This window comes from Phlebotomus papatasi, chromosome 2 (assembly GCF_024763615.1).
Source record: "Phlebotomus papatasi isolate M1 chromosome 2, Ppap_2.1, whole genome shotgun sequence".
NCBI lineage: Eukaryota > Metazoa > Arthropoda > Insecta > Diptera > Psychodidae > Phlebotomus > Phlebotomus papatasi.
In genome coordinates, this window is record NC_077223.1 from 25475904 (window position 1) to 25499149 (window position 23246).

Sequence of the window (23246 nt, forward strand, 5' to 3'; positions counted from 1 at the left end):
ATCTTGATACCTTCATGAAAGCTCTATCTGTTTATTCTGTTTCTCAGGAAATTTCTTTCACTTCCCCCATGTGATTCTCCTCAAAACCAAATTCTCTAATGGGGATGAGTATGCCAGAAGAATTAGCCATACTTATTTGTCTTCTATATTTGTAGCACTTTGTCTCGAGTGTTTTTCATCCTGAACTGTGTTTTTTGCCCTCGGCAGAAGTTTAATGAAAGAAAGGTTGGAAATTTGTGTGGGTGAGATGAGATGGTGTTTTAAAAAAAAAAGTTGAGACTGTACTGAAGAAATTTTAGCCATTATACATACAATTTTCACCTTATTTATAATTTTGTGTTGGAAGAATTAATATAATATACGCTCTATTCTTTGTTCGAATCCCCAAAACATTTGGATGTTCTCCATGAACATCCTTCTTAATATAAGCAGGGGAGAGATGTAACACCAGCCTATAAATAGGATCCAAGAACAACAATATCACAAATAACCTACCCAAAGTGTCCGGATGCTGATTTACGGGCCACGGAGATTACTCATTGGGCTTTTCTTGCTCCCAAAAACACTTCAAACAATTCGACACGAAATGAGCAATTGCCCCCAAAATGAATTGTGTGCTGAGCGATTGATGTTCAGAAATAGATGGCTAAAGCAGTCACGATTTTTCTGCACTATAACAACATAATGTAATAAAGTGCATTTGAAAGAATCACGCCAAAATCCAACTCTTTAGTTATAATTAATTGTTGGTGAAATTCTCAGAAAATTAAAAGTCTAGCACATGTGAGAAACAGATGCGATATCAAGAAAGATCATCAACATGATTAAGTGGATATGAGAATCTCATCAGTAGAGGAGATCGGGGCTAAATAAGACACTCTGAGCGTTCATAGTCGAAGTTATTTTTTTCCCATAAGAAAAGCCATTCGAAGCTCAATTCCGAAAGCCAGAGAAAAGACATCTCTACTTCTCGTTTCGCACGCAAGGTGTCTGAAGTATTTCCTAGTCAAATTTCGTAGTCTTTCCGTACAGAAGTAGATCTTGAATAATTCGAAAATCTATTTGAAGATCCAAAAATAAGACTTTCGCAAGGTTGCGGAAATTACATCCTGTTCGAATTTCGAAGTTCTCAAGTGTCAAAATGTCACGGTCTTCACATTTGTGAGGAAAAAAACAGAACAACGACGTTTATTGTTCTCGCCCCAGTATTTAATCACTCCATTATCACAGAGTAACTCTTTTGCCAGCTTTTTAGTGTGATATTTGATAAATTTTCCCCACCTTGTTCGAAAATTTAGTATGAAAATTCGAAATTGAATTTGATTCTTCGAACTTAAACGACTTTTTGTTCAAATAGAGTTCAATTTACCTTTTGTCCAAGACACTATTGAAGAATCAAAATCTACTTCTGTTTGGGCTCACTCTGTAAAAATTCGCAAAATTCGAACAGGATGTAACTTTCGCTACCTTGCGAAAGTATTTAGAAGTAAGAAGGTCTCTTTTTTTGGATCTTCAAATAGATTTTCGAATTTTTCAAGATCTGCTTCTGTACGGAAAGAATACACTTTCGACAACTTCTAAGCGTGGTATTTCATAAAGTTTCGCAATCTTGTGCGAAAATTTAGTTACAAAATTTAAAATTTAGTTATACAAATGAACTAGCATTTACATTTCAGCTCAGACACTTCTCGAAAATTAAATCACAGCAGTGATCGCATCCAGTTTCTGTGTTCATAGACGGAATTTCGAAAATTCGAAGATCAAATTCATAAGTTAAAAAAGTCATTTTGACTTCCTTGAAATTATTTCTGTTCGAATTTCTAAGCCTCTTGTGAGACTCACTATTGCAAGTACGTAGATGCGTGTGACTTTATTCCCTGTTATTCGTAAGCTATTCTTTAATTCTAGTATTTAAGGATGGTTTTCACCTGTGTCTTCAACGTCTTCACCTATCCTACCTGTTAAATTCGGTCTGATCGGTAAAGACCATCTGGGGTAGCAAAGTCACCACCAAAGGATAAATTCACTTTCATGACCATATGTCACATATAAGATTAATATTAAGATTAATACTTTCTGAACTGCGAGAATGCCAAAAAAAGATGACAAGTGTTTTATCTTGCCTCTCTCTCGCGCTTCGATCGAAAACTGACCGAATCACAGTTGGCACGCATGGAAAATTGCTCGAATTGCCTGTAATACAATTCAGAAAACAATTAATACGAACAGTAATATCTTACTCGTCGTATTACTCCACTAGTGTGTACTCTTTCTAACACACGTAATTTTCCATTTGAAATTTTGCATACTATATACTTCTCTTTCCGGCTTTTCTTAATATTAATATTAATCTTATATGTGAAACCACGGTCATCTACGGTAGTAGTTAAGATTGGAATTCGACCCAATACTCAAACTCATGACTTAAATCCAATAATAGTTTCAGTTTATTTGTTTAAAGTGGTTTATCAATCAAACTAATGGTAAAGGAATTGTGTTATCTCACATTTTATTGATTAAAATTACAATTCCCGTAATAATTATTTTACGCATAATATGTCAGTATAGTTGTCAATCATATTAAAAAGTCTTCCGGCTAATCCAATCATGATCCAAACGGTTGAAAAATAAGCTCTTTTAAACCTGGGGTGACATGATAACTTACTTCCGATAGTATCGACTGTCGATTCTGAAAATTTTAAGCGATATTTGTACTTCTTGTAACTAATATAGATTTTTGTTATCTGTCACATACTTTTAAAAATGTCTCAATCAATGGCCTAATGCGTAAAAAGTTGACATTCGCGCAATCTAACAGATACAGATATTGTTTTATCGACACTATCGATTCGATAGTGTCGAAAAGTCATCATTCCACCCCTGTTTAACTTCTGATCTTAACGAACAATTATTAGGTACAATTCAAGGACATTTTCGTATAGATAAACGAAATATCCTAACAAAGTGGTAGAAAAATTAAACTTTTGGTAATGATCTCTGAGTCGACTTATATGTGAAATCTTCACCATGGCAGCTAGTTCTAGTGACGTCTAGACGTACGAACGATCGGACAAAGCCTATCATTATTTTTTTCAGGTTAGAAAGTTATTTAAAAAAAAAGATAATTCTGACTAATTTAGCCTGGGTCTCCCCTATGAGTTTTTTCTCATCAATTTACTTCCAAGAAATCCTCCCCTGGTATCCCTCATTATTCCCATGCAGATCATTTTATGCAGCTATAATATTTAGCATATTGCTTCTCGTGCTTCTGGAAAATTTCACACAAGACTGTTTAAGTATGACATGATCGAGTGGAAAATGGGCTGAAAGAGAGTGTTTACTGACGTTTCTAATTCATATCACAATGCTCAGCAATTGGGTGGAGATAGAGTGCCGAAAACTCTTTGATATTCACTCAAGTGTTGCGGTGTTATCGATTTTTTTTGGTTTGGGTTGTAAGTTTGACGAATATTCAGCAAGAAGTTTAAAATAAAACAGAACACCAATGAAACTGAAGTGAAGGTGAAAAGTCAAGAGGTCATATCAAAAGTTTGGTGTATTTTTTTTTTAGGAAAACGTCAAGTTTCTTCAGCAACTTCTTTAAAAATATTATGTTAAGAATTTCTGACGTGTAGCAGACAATTTAATTTTTATTCCTTTAAAGATGACAAGAATCCTGACAAACTAGTTCCTCAAAATCGGTCGTTGATAAGTATTTTTAAATTAAAAAAAACACTTGACATAAAAGAAATAGTCGATAGCGGAAAGTGACCTAACTTTGAATGCGGAAGCCTTTGAATGCTTCAATTTTTCTTTTATTTCCCAAAGCTAAAATTCCATTTTGTTAATCGAAGTTAATAGAAAATAGTTAATAGCATTAACTATAGTTCATAAAATAGAATTTTTGCTTTGAGAAATAAGAGAAAAATTGAAACATTTAAAGGCTGACGCATTCAAAAGCAGACCACTTTCCCCTACACAGTTTCGTCCAATAACATATGCAATACAACTTAGGCGTCAAAAGACGTTTAACAGCTTAATCTTAAGTCGAAATGATTAAAGCTTCTTCTGAATATTTTATTTTTTGATGTTCTTGCAATTTGTACAATAACTGAATGACTGGCCTATTATAACGTTATTACAATGATGCTTATTAGTCAGCAGATCTAAAAATAATTCCTATCTAATTAGTCTCAATGAATACTTATTATCATCCTTCAAGTATTTTTTCATGTTCGCAACATTTAGCTGTAAAAATATTGACCTTTGTAATTTTAGTATGAAATATTCATTATCCTCTCGACTAGTTTGTAAAAACATCGACTAATGATTATACGGAGCATCCTATTAAAGAATGAAGTACCACTCACTACCACTCTTCAGATACTTTATTTTTGCTCTTGTTCGCTCAAATTTATTTTTCGCGTTACAGTAACTTAATGATTTTATAAGTATTTGAATTAAAGGAACTCTGGGAACTTCACATTTCCTGTAGGAAAAATATTTTTAAAAAATTTAAAAATGTGTTAGGGTAAAATGATACAATTTGGACATAGTGTTACAAGTTGGACAACTCGCCGGTACAAGTTGGACATGGCTTTTTTCTTGATAAATACACAGTACAAAATTTGTTTTTAAGCACAAGGAACCAAATTATAAAACTAAAGCATTAAAAATATACAAATAAAAATGAAGTACTAAATTTATCAAGAAAAAAAGCCCTGTCCAACTTGCACCATTGTCCAACTCGTACTACTTTCCCTCATTCCGTGCTCGAATTTCTTTAAAGGTTGGAACGTGACAACGGGAATTTGCGGTAAGAATTGGAAGCACTGATTTATTAAGTTTTGGAAAATTACAAATTTTGTGATTATTAATTTGTCACATCATCGGTCCGGTCGGTTGGATCAGCATAAAATTTAATTTAATTAAGTAACATAAAATTTAATTAGAGCTGTTGGAGCGTTCGAGGAAGTGTTTTGTTTTCAACTGACCACTTCTTGTCCTTAAGATTATTGATTGTCAAGCCAATTTCCATGGCACTATAAGAAAAAAAACTGAATCTGGTTAGAACACAATTTCATGCACTGATGATTGGATAATAGAGTTATGGTATTATACAGTAGTTGTAGATTAAATTAGATATTTGTCCTGGGAATGTTTGTTCGCTGTCTTTGTGCTTTAGTGCCTCGTTTAAATGGCAATTTCTCTGCCTTGTTTCAAGCTCAATGCGTGGGTGAGATTGATTGAGTGCCGGGATTACTGTGGTGACTGGAAGAGCTTATAATAACTTTGAGTGATCCAAAGAGCTGGTCCATAATTGCATTTTATGTCTGTTTCATACTGAAGATGTTTCTTGGGAGAAATTGTAGCTGATTGGTGCATCGGCGGAGGGAGCAATGTGGTGTTGATGATGTATTTGTGTCTCCATAGACAAAGCCTATAAAACATTGTACTCGTGTACCATCAAATTCATCCCAGAAGCATTTCTCTAACTCTTGCCAAATAAATTTCAAAAATTTTACACTATTTCAACTGCCAAAGATTCTATCATTTCTTTTTCATACTATCCATTGAGTCTTCCTTCAGGAAAAGGCAAAAGCACTTATTTCGTTTTTCCAGGGTGCAATATCTGTAGCGTGAACTAAGATAAAAAGTGCAGAAATGTTGGATTGATAGGGGAGACATTTTCTTTGGGGTAAACGACATAGAACATGAGTCACAAATATGGGTGTGTGCTTCTGTCAGCAAATATATTTTATTTCAGAGTGAAGAGTAACAGAAATAGGATGAGGGTGACAAAAGTAAAACATGCAAAAAAGAAGTTTTAATGCCAAAGAGAAAATTTTCAACTGACTTATATCTAAACTAAATTTAAAAAAAAAATACAAAGAGCGCCTCAATTTTACAGAATGCTGAAATACGCAATTTAGATACTATTGACGTCCTCAAGGTGGGACAATCTGTTTGAGATGCGGTGGATGATTCTTTGATTATTGGATAAATGTGACAAATACTTCGAGTTATTTTAATAAAGTCTATACTAGTGTATTGATAGGGGACTCTCCGGTGGTGGTCAGTCGATTTGAAGTCACTTCACAAAGAAAAACACTTCTACAATCTTTCCCAGAGCTTTCGGTCCTGGATGTGGACCTTCTTCAGTGGTCGACTAAACTATGTTTTTTGTACTTTATAATGTACTTTATAAAGTTACTTTAGAAAATTTAAATGTACTTTAGAAAGTCCACATCCAGGACCGAAAGCTCTGGGAAAGATTGAAGAAGTGTTTTTCTTTGTGAAGTGACTTCAAATCCACTGGCCACCACCGGAGAGTCCCCTATCAATACACATCACGGCAGTTCTTCATCCAATTATATATAAGTGTAGTAAATAAAAAATGCGCTATACCAAATATCAAGACTATTTTCTGAGTTATGGAAATATTTCTGGAAACTTTAAGGACGAATGGGATACTGGTGTTCCAAAAATAAAAACTAAATTTTCGGACTATTTTTGAGGACAAAATAAAGTCCAAAAATGTTTTTGGGACACCGGTGTCCCACTCGTCCATAAAGGATTAAAGTGAAAACATAAGAAAGTGTCTCCAACATGCCGGCTCTCTCCTAATACAGTTGTTGAGCTGTCCACTTTATAAAAATATTCCAAACATAATTTCGAGCATTTAGCAATATTTTTTTAAAATTGCGATAGGGTAAAGTGGTACAAGTTGGACAATGGTACAAGTTGGACAGGGCTTTTTTCTTGATAAATTTAGTACTTCATTTTTATTTGTCTATTTTTAGTGCTTTAGTTTTATAATTTGGTGCCTTGTGCTTAAAAACAAATTTTGTACTGTATTTATCAAGAAAAAAGCCATGTCCAACTTGTACCGGCGAGTTGTCCGACTTGCAACACTATGTCCTACTTATGTCACTTTACCCTACTGTTTCTGTTAACCGATCCAGAAAAAATTGTAAAAGATTTATTAAACTCTAAGAAAAGTAACCAAAACATAACGTAAATATTTTACTAATTGGATGTCAAACCAAAAGTATTTTATGAAGTCGGAGGCAATGGTAATCTCCCGACAGCTTGTACAATGCACTCTATATCTTAAGTGGAGTCCCATTAAAACAGGTAAAGAAGTTTAATTATCTCAGCAGAATGTTACTCATAAGTGATGGTAGGATGGCCGCAGAACTTTCGTCGCGTATCCGTCAAGCGTCTGCGGTAATAAGAAGCTTGACAGAAGCGTGATGAGGAAAGCCGAGCTTTGTCCTTCGGCTAAATTATCGTTTTTCAAAGCTGTGTTCATTCCTATTCTCACCTATATGGTTGACAAGATTTGAGTAAATAACCGAAACTATAAGATCGCGAGTTCGACCAGTAGTGATGAAGTACCTCCAGGAGGTTCTCACTCGTCGAGAACGAGTGCGGAACGTAGTCTTTCGTGAGGAACTAGAAGTCAAGAAGCTGCTTTTTTGTGTTGAGAGATCACAACTTTGATGGTATGATCATGTTCAGGGCATTAATGAACAAAGATTCCCCAGGAAAGCTAGGGGAAAGGCTCATAATTTCGGACAGTTTCTAAATTTGGACACTTTGAGAGTAAAATTGAACACTAAAAATAAATTGATTAAAATTATGGATTTTTATTCCAATATTTGATGAATAATGTGTTATATCTAAATATTTGTTCTTCCTCTACCTCTACATATCAATTCATTTTTAAACGTATTAAGACTAATTTTAGTAAAATCAAAGACAATAAATGGCTTGTCAAGTTTCTAAACAATCCTTCTGAAAAGAGAGTAACAAAAAAATCAATTGGTATTGAAAATACCGCACTTCAAACTTGGAACATTGATGCTTATAAGCAGACTGTCCAAAAATATGAGCCTTTACCCTATGCCAGGCATTGTGGAGAGTCCTTGACCTCGGAGCAGATCTAGAATAAGGTCGCTGAATCAAATTCAGAATCTTGCTTAGGAGCACCTTTCGATCGAACACTAACATCCGTTTTAGTGGCGGAAGATCGATAGGCATGGTCAGTTAACCTAGATGTCATGGCCCCACGACTCCGATAGGGATACGCAGTTGAAAATGGTGATGGTGATGATTTAAAACCGGTTTAATCCGTTATTATAAAATTTTGCAATAGGTTCAAACTTGTCCGGATTTTCAAAACCTGTCCTATTTCGCCTAAGAATTTTAAAAACAGAGGGCAAATTTTTGAAACCCTCACTCTCACCCGTCAGTTTTTAAGTGGCCGAGAGAATTCGACTCGTACAGCCCGCAGATTTTTGAGTACATGCAACTATTACTGTACGATATAAAGGAGTCGTTACAGAAGGATTTGAATTTGCCAGGTGTGTGAGTCAATTTCTCTCGGTCACTAAAAGGCTGACAGGTGCGAGTGCGGGTGACAAAAATTGGCCCTCAAGCTCTTAAAGTTTCATTAAATACAGTAGTTCAAGCACTATACGCAGTATTTTTCGTTTGGCCACCCTTTTCCATTAAATGCAAATTACTCACATGCGAGTGCTTCATATCATACTTTTTGCGAATTCACATCCCTTAGCCGAGACGTTTTTTATTGCAATTAATATGTTGGAAGCTGTTATTGCTTAATTTTTGAACCTTTAGGAAACGAGAAGAGTTGATTTCAATGCAATTCTGGCCTACCGATATTTATTTTTTCTGTATATATTTTTATATATTTATAGGGCCACTAAAACCTATTGGGAAGTTTTTCCCTATAAAAACATTGACTTATCGTTCAGATATACTTCGAAATTTTGCATAGTTATCTAAAAATAGATAATTCACAATCCTCGCCAAAATTATATAAGAATTACGAGTAGGTTTGTTTATGCCACATTGCAATTTGCAAAAATTTTACAGGGTAAAGTAAGAAACTATTCCATTTTTTATTAACCCTAATACCCCAACGAATTTAAGGAATATTACACATAAATATCTTCAACCACCTAAAAACCCTAATTTTAATAATGCATATTCGTTGGCTTTTCCATTTTCACAATAAAAGTGTAAAGTAAGATAGGTAAAATACATTCTCTTTTGTCAACATGTCGTTAATGTTCGAAAATTGAAAACGGAATTTTCGCACAGAGTTCGAAAAATATCTTTAAAAAAATTACTTTGTTGAAAAGGTGCTAAGGAAATTGCTCTAAAAGTATGTGAGAATTTATCTAATAGAATAGCAACTTGCACGAAAAGTCGTTTATATTTGACGAATTTAAAATCAATTTCGAATTTTCGAACTCAATTTTTGTAGAAGGTGAGAAAATATTTACGAAATATTATAAAAAGAAGCTGATAAAAGTATTACTCACTGATTATAAGAGGAATGATAAATGAAATGAGCCTTGTTGATTTGATTTCCCTCGCAGAAATTTCCAAGAGATACATTTTAACACTTGAAGCACTTCAAAAATCGAACAGGTAGTAATTTGGCCACCATACGGACAAAATGGGAAGCAAAAATTTATTGTTTTGGCTTTCGAAACTGATTTTCGAATTTTTTAAACTCCAACTATGAATAAAGCAAAACTGCTTTAAATTTCGTCGTAACAGAGAAGCAAGTGATACTGACAATTTGTTCACATTTGTGACATTTCGAAATTCGAACAGGCAATTTTATGATTCTACTTGGGGACGAAACAAGAAATAAAAAATAAACTTTCTTTAGATTTATCTTAACATTTACATTTATCTTAACTTTTTTATAAGCTTATTTTTATATATTTATAATTTCAAATTTACACTCAATTTTAGAGTGAAAAGCTTTTAAACGCAAATTAATTTTGACTGCATTTTGTGCATAGACTTTTCACGGTCACCAAATACAAATAGGGATGTTTATTTGTAAACCAAATCAAGAGGCATATTCAGAAAATCGACGAATCAATAAGCATTGACCGTGATTCATGTGGGCTGTTAATTAATTCTCAGTTATACGAAATATTTGCAAATTGAACCACATGGTTATATGCACAAATTTTTCATATTGCATCAATTCATGCATTTAGCAATTATGACTAAAATTTATGACAATGTAATTCAAATGGAGATTGTTGGAAATTGTAAGTGCATTGTGTGAATAGAGTTGGTATAACGAGAAGGGATAAAAATCCATGGGAATCTTCACTTGGAATAATTAAAAGTGATGTTTTCTTTCCTGCAAATATACATGGAAGATTCCTCAATGGAATTTATTTTTATTATCTTTACATTATAGAGTCAAGGTTACCCATTTTGGCTATGTTTAGAACCCAGTTTCCTGTTGTGCAAACAAAATAAAAAACAAACTCTGTAATCTTTTGAACATAGAGGAAAGTACTTTCCTTTCGAATGTTCATGCGCATGCCTTTGAATAATGTGAATTTTCTTTAATTGTCCTAAGGGACTTACATAATTTTATTAAGTTTTAGTTAACTTATTATCAATTATTGATAGTTATGTGTAAGTCCTTAAGTAAAAATTAAAGAAATTCACATTATTCGAAGACATGAACGTTATAAGGGAGAGTACTTTCCACTAGTATTTTATTTACTCTATTAACTTTATTATTCTAAAGCATACATTTAGTTAAGATTCAGTACACTAGTTCTATGATACGAATGTTACCGTTTTGAACCCTTTTAATTTGCCAGTAATTTTTCTGGACTTATAGAGGCATTCGAATTGCATCTAGGAAGCTTCACTGCACTGAATTTCTTAAGGAACGAAACTGTTAAGCTTTTATAAGTGAAAAGTTAGTTCCTCTATGAGATTTTATATTGTCTTCTTCTCTTTATCACATTACACAGACCTGTGCTCGTTAAAAGTTGTGTAATATCGGAAATTTGGTGTTGATAATTTTAATGGAAATTACAGATAGCCATACTTGTAACACCAATCCCGCTTATTCACGGTGCCATGATAAATATTTTTGCGTCAAAAAGACATAATAATAATAATAATAATGCTGGCACAACACTCTTAGAAAAAATTAGTTCGTACAAGCTCATATGCAGTTATTAGAACTATAAAATATAGTAAATATAGACCCAACTATATATTTAGTTTGGGTAACTAAATGAAATAGTTGACCACAGTTAGTTAAAGTATCCTTTTCATTTAGTTATCACAACTAAATCAAAATAGTAATGGGTACTATAACATATTAGTTCCAATTACTAAATAAATGGGGTTGATACCCATCTTATTGGCTGTAATAACTATATCATATTAGTTGTGGTTACTATATAGCATTCATTGTGATGCATATTTCTTATTAGTTGCTTAAAATTCGAAAGAGCTTCAACGCATTACTAAAATAAAAACCACTCTTTACTATTGGAAAAGTAGTCATAACTTTATGAAAATATAGGCCCATCTATTTACATTGGTTGTGAAAACCAAAAAGGAATTAGTGACCAATATTAGTTGGGATAATGATTTCATTTAATTAACACAAGCAAATATAATTGTATGAAAGCATTATGAAATAATTGCCGCAACTTATCCACGTAAATATTGTCTTATATTCTCACTACTAATAAATTTATTATGAGTATAATGTTTTAAGAATATAAGAACTATTTTAAATAGATTTGATAATAATCGCCCGAACAACTAATTTTCATTAGTAATCACGTCTAAACTTTTCTAAGAGTGAACATTCCATGAAGAATCAGGCCTTCCCGCAAGGGGATTTCTAGACATGCATTATTATTTTTTCTTGTACGGGATGAGGTTGTTAGTCCCATGCCCGTGGAATCAAGTGCAGTGAAGCTCACTGGATGCAATCTGAACACCTTTAACACCAGAATAATTCCTGGCGACCTAAAGGGGATTCGAACCCTGGACACTTGCATCATAGAGCAAGTGCTCGACCACTTGACCCATTGAGTGCCAGTGACAGTGGTATTCGACAATAAAACCAAATGATCCATTTAGTTTAAAAAATCACTAAAATAGCTTATTATTTAAGATTTCAAAATCTTCGGAAACTGGGTTAAACCTCTACTAGTTTGAAGCATATTTTCGAGTGAGATAACTAGATTTAGATTTCATTTACTCTTACTGAAAGGGTAATGCATGTTTACAAAACAAAAGTTACTGTGAGTTGGACACAATATTGTAACAGAAACCGCAGCAAATACGTTTGATGATTATGCCCTACGCACTATAACTTTTGTTTAGTAAACATGTTTTAGTCATTTCTGTGAGAACGAATAAGATATAAATCTAGGTATCTTGCTTACACTCATGGGCATTTTTAAAAACTTGTTTACAAACAAGAGTTATGCCCAGCGCACAATAACTTTTGTTTGTAAACCTGTTTTCACAATTTCCTATGAGAGAGAGCGAGATGACTAGATCTAGGTCACACTCACTCTCATTGAAATGTCAAAAACATGTTTACTAAACAAAAGTGATTGTGCGTTGGGCATTATGTGCGCTGGAAATTTCGATTTTGAGTTTTATCCAAGGGATGCCTTAGTGAACATTTTAGGGAACCAATAAATCTAATTTTATTCAGTATCACAATTTAAGGTATGAGAAACACGCTATATTATTAGGGTAGTGCTAATAAGGAGTGACATCACCCTAAAACTCTTTAATATTAGAAAACTTCGTGATTTGTTATTTTATGTGGGAATTGCATTTCCTTGTCTTTTAGATTCTTATAAGTTAATTGTTCGAAAACTTCAAGCACTAGGGTGAAAGGAACACCAATTGACACTTTAAGAATTTATCATGCCATACTTATTGACACTTTCAGAACCGGTTTAGGATATAAAACTTGAACATCTCTTTTTATAAAAAAAAGGTAGATTACAGAAAAAAACATCATATTTACTTGAATTTTACCAGATTAATTATATAAATTTCATCATTTTGCCAAAGTGTCAATAGGGGTTCCCTGTGTAAAGAGGTGTTCCTCCGACCCTATATATGTATAATTTCTCAATATCTTAATTCTTTTTTATTTTGACTTTCCGGGCTGCAGAAATACATACATATTTTATCATATTTTGTGATGCTGACATTTTGTAAAGCACGACTCCACTATCTTTCTTTTCAATCTTCAGGGGGTTCCCTCAAAATTGGTGTGTAATCCTTTTCTTGATTAATTGTGTAATCTAAAGTCACCATTTCAAAAATCGATCGGTGAAATTATTTATGCAATTTATTTAATTTTTAAATAAATATATAGTTAAATTATATTAAGGTATGTTATTTTGTAAATAATACCAATTAGTGAGAAATAGATGGGAATTTAATAAGGATTGATGTTCCTTCAGATACTTTACATCCACTTTACTCACTGCATGTACCAGACACTACTGGTAAATTAGACAATGTTATTGGTAGTATTAGCTAATGATTAATATGCTCAACCCCATGATTTGAACAGTTCTACTTAAATCAGTCTCACATGAAATGAACTTTCCATAGCATATAGCATTAAACTCACGTTTTAAAGCATTGCGCGAAGTTTTGTACACTTGGAAAACCCTTTTGTAATTGTTCACTTCAATTTTCACCGGCAAATATTCAGTTGGTGAATTTGAATGAGACTTTGCATAAGCTGCTGCAGATACAGGGTCAGGGTCTTCTGGTGACAATTCCCAATAGATGTGTTCTGTTCTGATTGAAGAGTAATAAGGGAATTTCATACAACAAATCAACAGACAATAAATAAATGCAATTCGAGGTGGAATATGAATATGCCATAGGATGAAAATTTCTAGCCGGCTGAATTAATCGATAGAGAACTGAAGGGTGACAATGGCATTGTCGTTTGTTGTCCTTTCCTCGTGTCGCGCAGACGATGGCATGGGGTACAATGGGTGAATTTCAATGCGTTGGAATCGTTGGAATAAATAAACACATTGGCAGAGTCACACAAAATTTATGTCTGCATGTCGTTCCAAACGTGGATTTCCTGGGAAACCAGACAGAGATTGGGAGAAGGAGTCTGCTGTTGACCAAAATCTCTCAGGGGAGGTTTTTTTTTAATTTAATCCTATTCAATTAGTTCTGTCCGAACAGATACTGATCATGAGATTTGCAAAGTCGCTTTAGAATTTTAAAATCTTCTCTACTATTAAAAATAAAGAACTTTTCATATTAGCTTTTAAAATGGATCTAAGGCTTGTACACTGAGAAAAAAAAGAAAGTGTGATTAACTTCTTTTCCTCCACTGAGAGAAATCCAAAAAAGTTAAAATAACATTCCCGAAATGTCAATTTTACCCTGCAGTACTGATCCGAAATCGGTGTAAATATTATGCTTTTTAGGTGTATTAGGGGTTAAAGTTACCCTTTTTCATGTTAATTTTCCCTTAAAAAGGTGTAAAATTAACATTAAAAAATTTTGATATATTTTTACACCTAAAAAGTGTCAAAGTTATGAGGAAAAAAAGTTAACCGCACCCCCGTTTTTTTCTCAGTGTCATAACTTTAACATTTTTAGTTGGCTGAGTGCTCGTTTTTCGTTTGAACCTCAATATCGAGGTTAAAAAACAATATGAGAGAAAAGTTGTACATGGACGAAAATGTAGCTGATTAAATTCTCTATCAAACCCATAAAACAGATTGTTAGGGACAGTCCTAGTTTTCGAGATATTTTTTGATCAAAGTTACTAAAAAGTTCAATTTTCCCATGTTTCCTGACATTTATAAGACTACAGCGCCCCTGGTGTCAGTTGTACGAACTTCATCTGTTCAGAGGATTTATCGGGCATGTAAAGGACAACAAATTGTTTCAAAGTAAGAAATAAATCAGTTCATCAGAATCGGAGATATAAGAACCCAAGTATCAAAAAACGGCAAAAACGGTTTTGCCTAGATTCCAGGCGCAAAATCCAAATGAAATCAAAATGATAAGTATTTTCGTAAATCATTTGACTCAAGCAATAGAAAAAATAGCATGAGAACCCAGGGACAAAAAAAAGTTCAAAATTGTTGCACAGTGTTATTAAAGTTATATAACTTATTAAGCTCTCAAAAGCAATTAAATTGCACGCTATTTAGGATTTTGAGACCTACGGGAACTGGGCTAAACGGGCTAAACCTATAGTTTGAAGACCGTTTAAGGATAAGATGTTCAAGGTCTAGAATTTAGAACAGATTTAAGCAATTTACTACTCTAAAACCGCTTTTGGAATTATTAGACTTTCAGATAACTGTTTCACGGAATCTTTTTTTTTTGCAAAATACATCTATTTGCTTCTTATTGACTGTTACCGAAACTAAGTGTCCTTTTGAGGATCCTAGACTTCAACTTGGTTCATAACATATCCCTATATAAGTTGACATGGTACACCGGAACTTTTTACTGAGATCTAATATAAAGATAATCAATCTCCCTGGATCTGTCTCAACTAAATAGAAACTCATAGAAATTTTCAATTTTTGTTTCCAGAATGCTTAGGGGAAGTGCTTATAATTTTGGACAGTCTGCATATAAGCATCGATATCCTAAGTTTGAAGTGCCATATTTTCAATACTAATTGACTTTTCTTGTTATTCTCTTTTCAGAAGGATTGTTTAGAAACTTGGCAAGCTATTTATCATCTCATTTTTACTAAAATTAGTTTTAATACGTTTAAAAATGAATTGATATGTAGAGGTGAATTTGACTCTTATTTTGGACAACTTGGTTATTAATTTTTACAACTTGTCTGTAAATTTGGACAGATAATCCGCCTCAATAGGATGCCCATTGTTCTTCATTTTATGAACCAATCTTATCAAGTCCTCTTCCTGGTCATGTAAGGGAAACGTGGAATGTCACAAGAAGCCCAGAAACTTTCCATATCATTCATTAAAGTGAGTTGACTTCGGTACTCCAAGTACGTGCGGATTCGCTCATTCCCTGCCCTTTCCGGGAGCCTTTCAAGGCATTTCTCACTGCATCTCTTTCGTAGAGATGATGCTCCTTTGTTTCTCCAGGCATTTGTCCAACCTAGTCATCACAAAAGCTAAAACTTCACGAAATTTCGTGAGAAAAACACCTGTCCAAAATAAGAATCATCACCTCACTGGTGAATGTCTTAAAAAAATTCCCATTTTTTACACGAAAAATATAATTCACAAGGCAAATCTCACTTCAGGTCAAATGTACAAATCATCAGTAACGTGAATCAACACAATATTCAATGAATATTCAATAATATCACTCAAAAACAGCGAACAAACTTTGTTAGTACTTCACCAAAACTAAATAAGACTGAAGTAAGCCACGAAGTTCTGTCATATTTCTCGTAAGCAATTGCTCACACTGAATTTGCAACAAAGCAATTTCAACTCAAATCATATTCAAATTTTAACGTATTTAGTGTTAAAATATTCCAAAAAGAACAAATATTTAGATAGAATTCATTATTCATCAAATATTGGAATAAAAATCCATCATTTTAATCAATTTATTTTTAGTGTCCAATGTTATCCTCAAAGTGTCCAAAATAAGAAACTGGACAAAATTAGAAGCATTTCCCCTATATCTCTTATGAAAGAATATAGGGGAAATGTTCATAATTTTGTCCAGTTTCTTATTTTGGACACTTTGAGGATAACATTGGACACTAAAAATAAATTGATTAAAATGATGGATTTTTATTCCAATATTTGATGAATAATGAATTCTATCTAAATATTTGTTCTTTTTGGAAGATTTTAACACTAAATACGTTAAAATTTAGCAATTGCTTACGAGAAATATGACAGAACTTCGTGGCTTACTTCAGTCTTATTTAGTTTTGGTGAAGTACTAACAAAGTTTGTTCGCTGTTTTTGAGTGATATTATTTATTATTTATTGAATATTGTGTTGATTCACGTTACTGATGATTTGTACATTTGACCTGAAGTGAGATTTGCCTTGTGAATTATATTTTTCGTGTGAAAAATGGGAAATTTTTTAAGACATTCACCAGTGAGCTGATGATTCTTATTTTGGACAGGTGTTTTTCTCACGAAATTTCGTGAAGTTTTAGCTTTTGTGATGACTAGGTTGGACAAATGCCTGGAGAAACAAGGGAGCGTCATCTCTACGAAAGAGATGCAGTGAGAAATGCCTTGAAAGGCTCCCGGAAAGGGCAGGGAATGAGCGAATCCGCACGTACTTGGAGTACCGAAGTCAACTCACTTTAATGAATGATATGGAAAGTTTCTGGGCTTCTTGTGACATTCCACGTTTCCCTTACATGAACAGGAAGAGGACTTGGTAAGATTGGTTCATGAAATGAAGAACAATGGGCATCCTATTGAGGTGGATTAGCTGTCCAAATTTACAGCCAAGTTGGCCAAATTAATAAACAAGTTGTCCAAAATAAGAGCCAAATTCACCTCTACATATCAATTCATTTTTAAACGTATTAAAATTAATTTTAGTAAAAATGAGATGATAAATAGCTTGCCAAGTTTCTACACAATCCTTCTGAAAAGAGAGTAACAAAAAAAGTCAATTAGTATTGAAAATATCGCACTTCAAACTTAGGATATCGATGCTTATATGCAGACTGTCCAAAATTATGAGCACTTCCCCTATTCTCGATATATTTTTAGATTTTAAAAGTCATTTTATTAGTTATTTAAGGGGTTACATGGGTTTCACAGGTCAAAAAATAGGCCTTTTTCTGATAATAATTCATTGCGTCGAAAATATTTTAGAAATTCCAACTATTGGGATAAAAGAGTAGCTTTAGAACAAAATTAAAAAAAAAATTGAAAAATTTGGAAAATTCTACCGTTGGTAGCTGATTTTCGGAACCATTCCTCAAAAAAGAGACCTTGCGGTAGGCAGGATTTCTCCCAGTAGGTTCACCTAAAATCAAACGCTCTTTCTGAGTATTAGTTGGACGCACTAGATGAATGAAGGATTTTTGAAAAAACAAAATTTGGATTTTTGGCAAAAGTTTTTGTAAAAAAGTATCAATTTTACCCTACTTTTCAACACATTTTGTATTGTAAAACTGGTTATGATTAAAGGAAGTGCAAATCCTTCGTTTAAACACTAGATAATACTTCTCAAAACAAGTATGCAAAATTTCAGAAAGATCAATTCAGTAGACTCTGAGTAAGCTTGACTACCGCATTGTAAATTTAAGTTTACAATGTAGATGCATAACTAAAACTGCTCTACTTCCGAGAGTTTTATTCCGATTGACATGAAATTTTCAGAAAATATTTTTCAAATGTTTATATTATAAAATAAAAAAATTGATTTTTTTGACCTGAGAGACCCATGTAACTCCTTAATCGAAAGTATCACTTCTTCATCCTCATATATCACACTTGCCTTCCCACAGGATCTCATATTCCAGTGTCCCCAAAATTGAACAATTTTTTTTTAGTTCAATTTATAACTTCACAAAAATATGAAAATCCCTGCTGTATTGAGTTTTAGCATCAAAGACATTGATACGATACTATCATATTAAAATTTAACAATACAAAACAAGTCAATATTTTCCATTCTTTCTAAAATACAACGTTCGCATTATTTTAATGAAAAAAGGACGACAAAATCATATCAAAAATTTCGAATTAAGGTATTCTTGTACAAATGGGTCCTACAGATACCTACACTAAGAAGAAAAATCGGGGTGTGATTAACTTTTTTTCCTCATAATTTTAACACTTTTTAGGTGTAAAAATATATCAACATATTTTAATGTTAATTTTACACCTTTTTAAGAGTAAAATTAACATGAAAAGGGTAATTTTAACCCCTAATACACCTAATTAGCATAATATTTACACCGATTTCGGATCAATACTGCAGGGTAAACTAAACATTTTCGGAATGTTATTTTAACTTTTTCGGATTTCTCTCTCAGTGTAACGATCAAACTCTAAATCTTCCATAATACATTGTTTTACATTTGCTAGGTTTCAATGAAATCTGTGTTTTTAATGTTTTTTTTTATTATCTCTGTTTTTAAAAGTTTTTACTCCTTGGACTTAATTTAATTCATCTTGAAAAAGTTGCTTTTTATCTTTTATTGGTATAACCGGTATAACCCTCCATTAAAGATTGCCTATTCAGAGTTGAAGCTTAATAATGCTTCACATTCTTTCGGGTTTAAATAATAATTTTTAGTATTTAAAGATTTAAAAGCTCCTCGTGATCAGCTTTAAAATTAAGGAAAACTTAAAGAAGAAAGGTTATTTCACTGAGAAAAAAGAGGCTGCGATTAACTTTTTTTCGTCATAACTTTAACACTTTTTAGGTGTAAAAATATATTAACATTTTTTAATGTTAATTTTACACCTTTTAAGGGTAAAATCAACATGAAAGAAGGGTAACTTTAACCCATAATACACCTAAAAAGGGTAATATTTACACCATTTTCGGATCAATACTGCAGGGTAAAATTAACATTTCCGGAATGTTATTTTAACTTTTTCGGATTTCTCTCACTCAGTGTTCCATTTCATCCCCGTAATTTTAAAATTTGATATACATTTTGTCTTTAATGTCGATTTATAAATTTAACTCTTAAAGATTTATCTCAGTATATTGAGGAGATAGCTTACTACATCTGTTAACTTTGAAAACCACTTTTTAATGCAAAGTTTGCAATACTTGAAAATAATTTTTAGAGAGTACTTTATGTCCAGGGACTGTAAAATTCACTCACAAATTTGGCTAATTAATTAAATGATGGCAAGACGATTTTAATTACTTAATTGGACTTTCTTTGTATTATTTCTTGCAGATATTAGACTGCAACTTAATGAACAATTGAGGTGTCTCGATGTTAGAGTGGAATTTCAAGTGTCACTCATCCAGGAGCTTCAGGACTTCTTCCGGAAACGGGGTGAAGTGGAACTGGACTACAGTAAGAGTTTGGAGAAGATGGCAAAGAGTCTTTTGCTGAGGCACAAAGAACAGAAGCAAAAGTAAGATAAAAAAATAGTTTTGAATGACTTTAAATTTTGGTTTTTATGCATTTCCGGGGGTTATTTTTTTGCGGGGAATTTTCTAGACGGGAACAATGGCCACTTTTTTCATCGTATGCCTGCTGGCAACAGATGATCAATCACACAAAATCCCTGTCAAAGGATCATGCCACTCTGGCAGATATTTATTCCACCCACCTTGTGATGCGTCTGCAGACTGTTATCGATGATATCCAGCGCATCTACCGGAGATGTCGAGAAATTGGTTATGAGACACACGAGGAGATTCTGCGGGTCCTGCAGGAGCTCCATACCACAATGAAGACATATCACAGCTATCAGACTGAATGCAAGGCGGCAGAGGCAAAGTTGAGAACAGCTGAGAATCAGAGAACTAAATTGCAACAGACAATTCCCAAGGAAAAGCTCGACAGGAGCAAGAAATACAGACTGATTGAGAAAGAGGTGCTGAAGCGCCGTAACAAATACTCAGACGCACGTCTCAAGGCACTCAAAGCCAAAAATGAATATCAATTGTGTCTCGAAGCGTCCAATACAACTATTCATAAGTATTTTGTGGAGGACCTGAGTGATCTCATAGATGTAAGTACTCTCTGTAGTTTCATTTTATTCTTGGAATCCCTACAATAGCAAAATGTACGAGGGGGGTGACTCATTTACAGCATTCACATCTTTCACTAACAAGACGTTACACATTTTTCGGGTTTGCGAATAATTTTGAAGTAATATTACCTGATTTGAGAATCATTTCTTGAACAATTCAACAGGAACAAAAGAAATGCAGATACACAGAAAAAAATATTTTGTAAAAATGTTCGTAAATGTTTGTGAATTCCTATAGGGGAGTTACGAAATGCTCGTGAATCATATAACCCACAAACAAGTTCGTAAAAAAAGTTAGCAAAAAAAAGAAGAGAAAAAAGAACAATAGAGAAAAAAAAACAAAAACAAAAGAAATTTAAGAATTAACAACAAAAAGCAAAAAGAACTAAAAGAAGAAAAGTCAAAATCCTAAGTTTCTCAGGCTACAATTTAAAAAAAATTGCCGAATGGCAGCTACAGAAGAGCGTCTGTCGAAAAATCGAAAAACTTATTTTTGAAATTTAGTTTTCGAACATCTTATTACTCATTCTTGTTTAGGCAATCCCTGAACTGCCTGAATCGATTATGAATAATTATAATCTTGATCTAAATTTGAGAACAACTGAAGTATGGATAAATGGGAAGTATGGATAGATAAAAATGTGAACTGCAATATTATGCCGAAATTATGCCGGGGATCTCAGTGGCGCAATAGGCAAGAGCAATGGCTCTTGGGCGGATGAGATCTCTGACTCGGCTTTCACAGTTGTGAGTTCGAGTCCCGACCGCTGCAAAGATCTGAATGTCTAATTTAGACATTTTTCACATGTAATAATAACGTAATATAAATGCACTGCACTGCCTTTGTCCAACAATTCCGGGAGCATGGAAGAAGCATTCACATCACGGGGAAGGCGCTCCTGGGCGGTCAACAATGGACTTAGTAGATTCTTCCACTACGAGAATAGATATTATAAAAATGATTACAGTAGAGTCTCGCTATAGTCCATATTTGGTTTCAAATTTGACACTTGGGTCGCACTATAGTCCATGTAATTTTTTAAAATTATCAACGATTTTTAGTATTGAAATTGCTCGACGGCTTCCACTTTCTTTGCGATTGTGGTACTTGTCCTTGCTCTGTTCATTGTGGATCACAATTATCACAACTACTTAATAAAGTTTGCCAAAAATATTAAAATAATTATGCATGTCGCATACTAAAAAACTTAACCTAACTTAAAATCAGTGTTCTGAAATCAACGGTCGATAAATTGTGGACTATAGAGCGATGGCCTATAGCGAGACTCTACTGTACCTTGTATATCTCGATACGATTAATATTGATCATTAAGTATTCCAAGAGAGCTCACAATTCGAGGTTAGTCTTGGTTTCTCTGGTAAGGTTCATAAATGAATAACGATTGATACTGATGGCTTGTTGGCCATTGTCAGAACGATTTTCCCCTAGTTAGGTTATCAAATTCCGTCATAGAGCGTAAAAGATATAGGGGGAGGCTTTGAACTTTCGCATACAAAAATGATGTTCAAGTTCAGTGATTTTTTCTGACTACCATGCAAACCGTATGGATTCTCCAACTATGCCAAAAAAATGTCTTACTTATAAGGTTCATAATCCCACCCCACAAAATCCCAGGAAATCCTTAGATTTTCCTCCAGAGGAAAATGAAAATTTAATGGCGATTTGTCCGATAGATCAATCAAGTTTCTATTATCGCATACGATTCACGCCATCATTGAACACCCCATTTTCACCGTAAATTTTGCACCGGACACTAAAAGTTGCACATCATTGTTTAAAGGGAACTCTAATCTACTTGATTAAACCGTTTGTACAAGGAATAAAAGATTTTAATATCACTTTTTTGGAACTTTTCTGAGAGATGTTTTATTGACACTAAAAACCATTTTTTTGGTCGATTCTATGAGAATTTCACTCCGGAAACGGTTGAATCTGATGAATACTTTCTTGAAAAGTCCAAATATCACCAAATTTACACGAATCAATAAGTTTTTAAAGCTAAAAATTGACTAAAACTCTGCAAGCGAGAAGACCACACAAGATTCCACCATTCCTCCACGGAGCCGGATATGCACAAAAACGTTTGAATGCGCATCTCATTGAAGATTTCTCTGTTCCTGCAGCTGCAGGAATCGGGATTTAGCACAGATATTGAGCTTCAGCAGGTGAACAGGCTAAAATTTTCACAAAACAGCTTCTCACGGGCAATTTTCTTTTCTTTGACATAAAAAACAATACAAAAGTGAGGTTATGTCAAAGATTGTCAAAAATCAGTTGTAAACTGTATGAGCTTATTTCAGATGTGATTCTTTAATTGCACATTCAGTTTGTGCAAGCTTGAAAAATATTTTTATATCAAAGAAATGCAAAATTGCTTAAAAAATACTCAACTGCGGTCTATTTGAGTCAAATCACTTCTTGTTTATCAACTTTAATTTTTGTAAGTTTTATTTTTTAGTGGTAGATTAAATCGGTAGATTACAATAGATGTGAATATGAGGGATCGTATCTAAAATGAAGTTTCCTGGAAAATGTCTGAAAGAAGCAGTCTTCTATGTGCGATCGATGAATGTGAGTCAAGTTTGTGAATTTTCATCCACCCACAAAAAGTGCCTCTTCAGCCTAAAAGATTTTTACATAAATGTGAACCCTAATAACCCCTCTATCCTCTGTGAT

At 33.5% G+C, this 23246-nt stretch overlaps 1 protein-coding gene across 3 annotated transcripts in view; it reads left to right on the forward strand.

Annotated features, from left to right (window-relative positions):
- LOC129803186 (SLIT-ROBO Rho GTPase-activating protein 1-like) overlaps positions 1-23246 on the forward strand; it is a 75809-nt gene that overhangs the window by 29356 nt on the left and 23207 nt on the right. For all 3 annotated transcript variants that reach the window (XM_055849576.1, XM_055849577.1, XM_055849578.1), the window contains 2 exons: positions 19741-19924; positions 20011-20527. In XM_055849576.1, coding sequence (XP_055705551.1) covers positions 19741-19924; positions 20011-20527 — 701 coding nt within the window. The remainder of the gene's footprint in view (positions 1-19740; positions 19925-20010; positions 20528-23246) is intronic.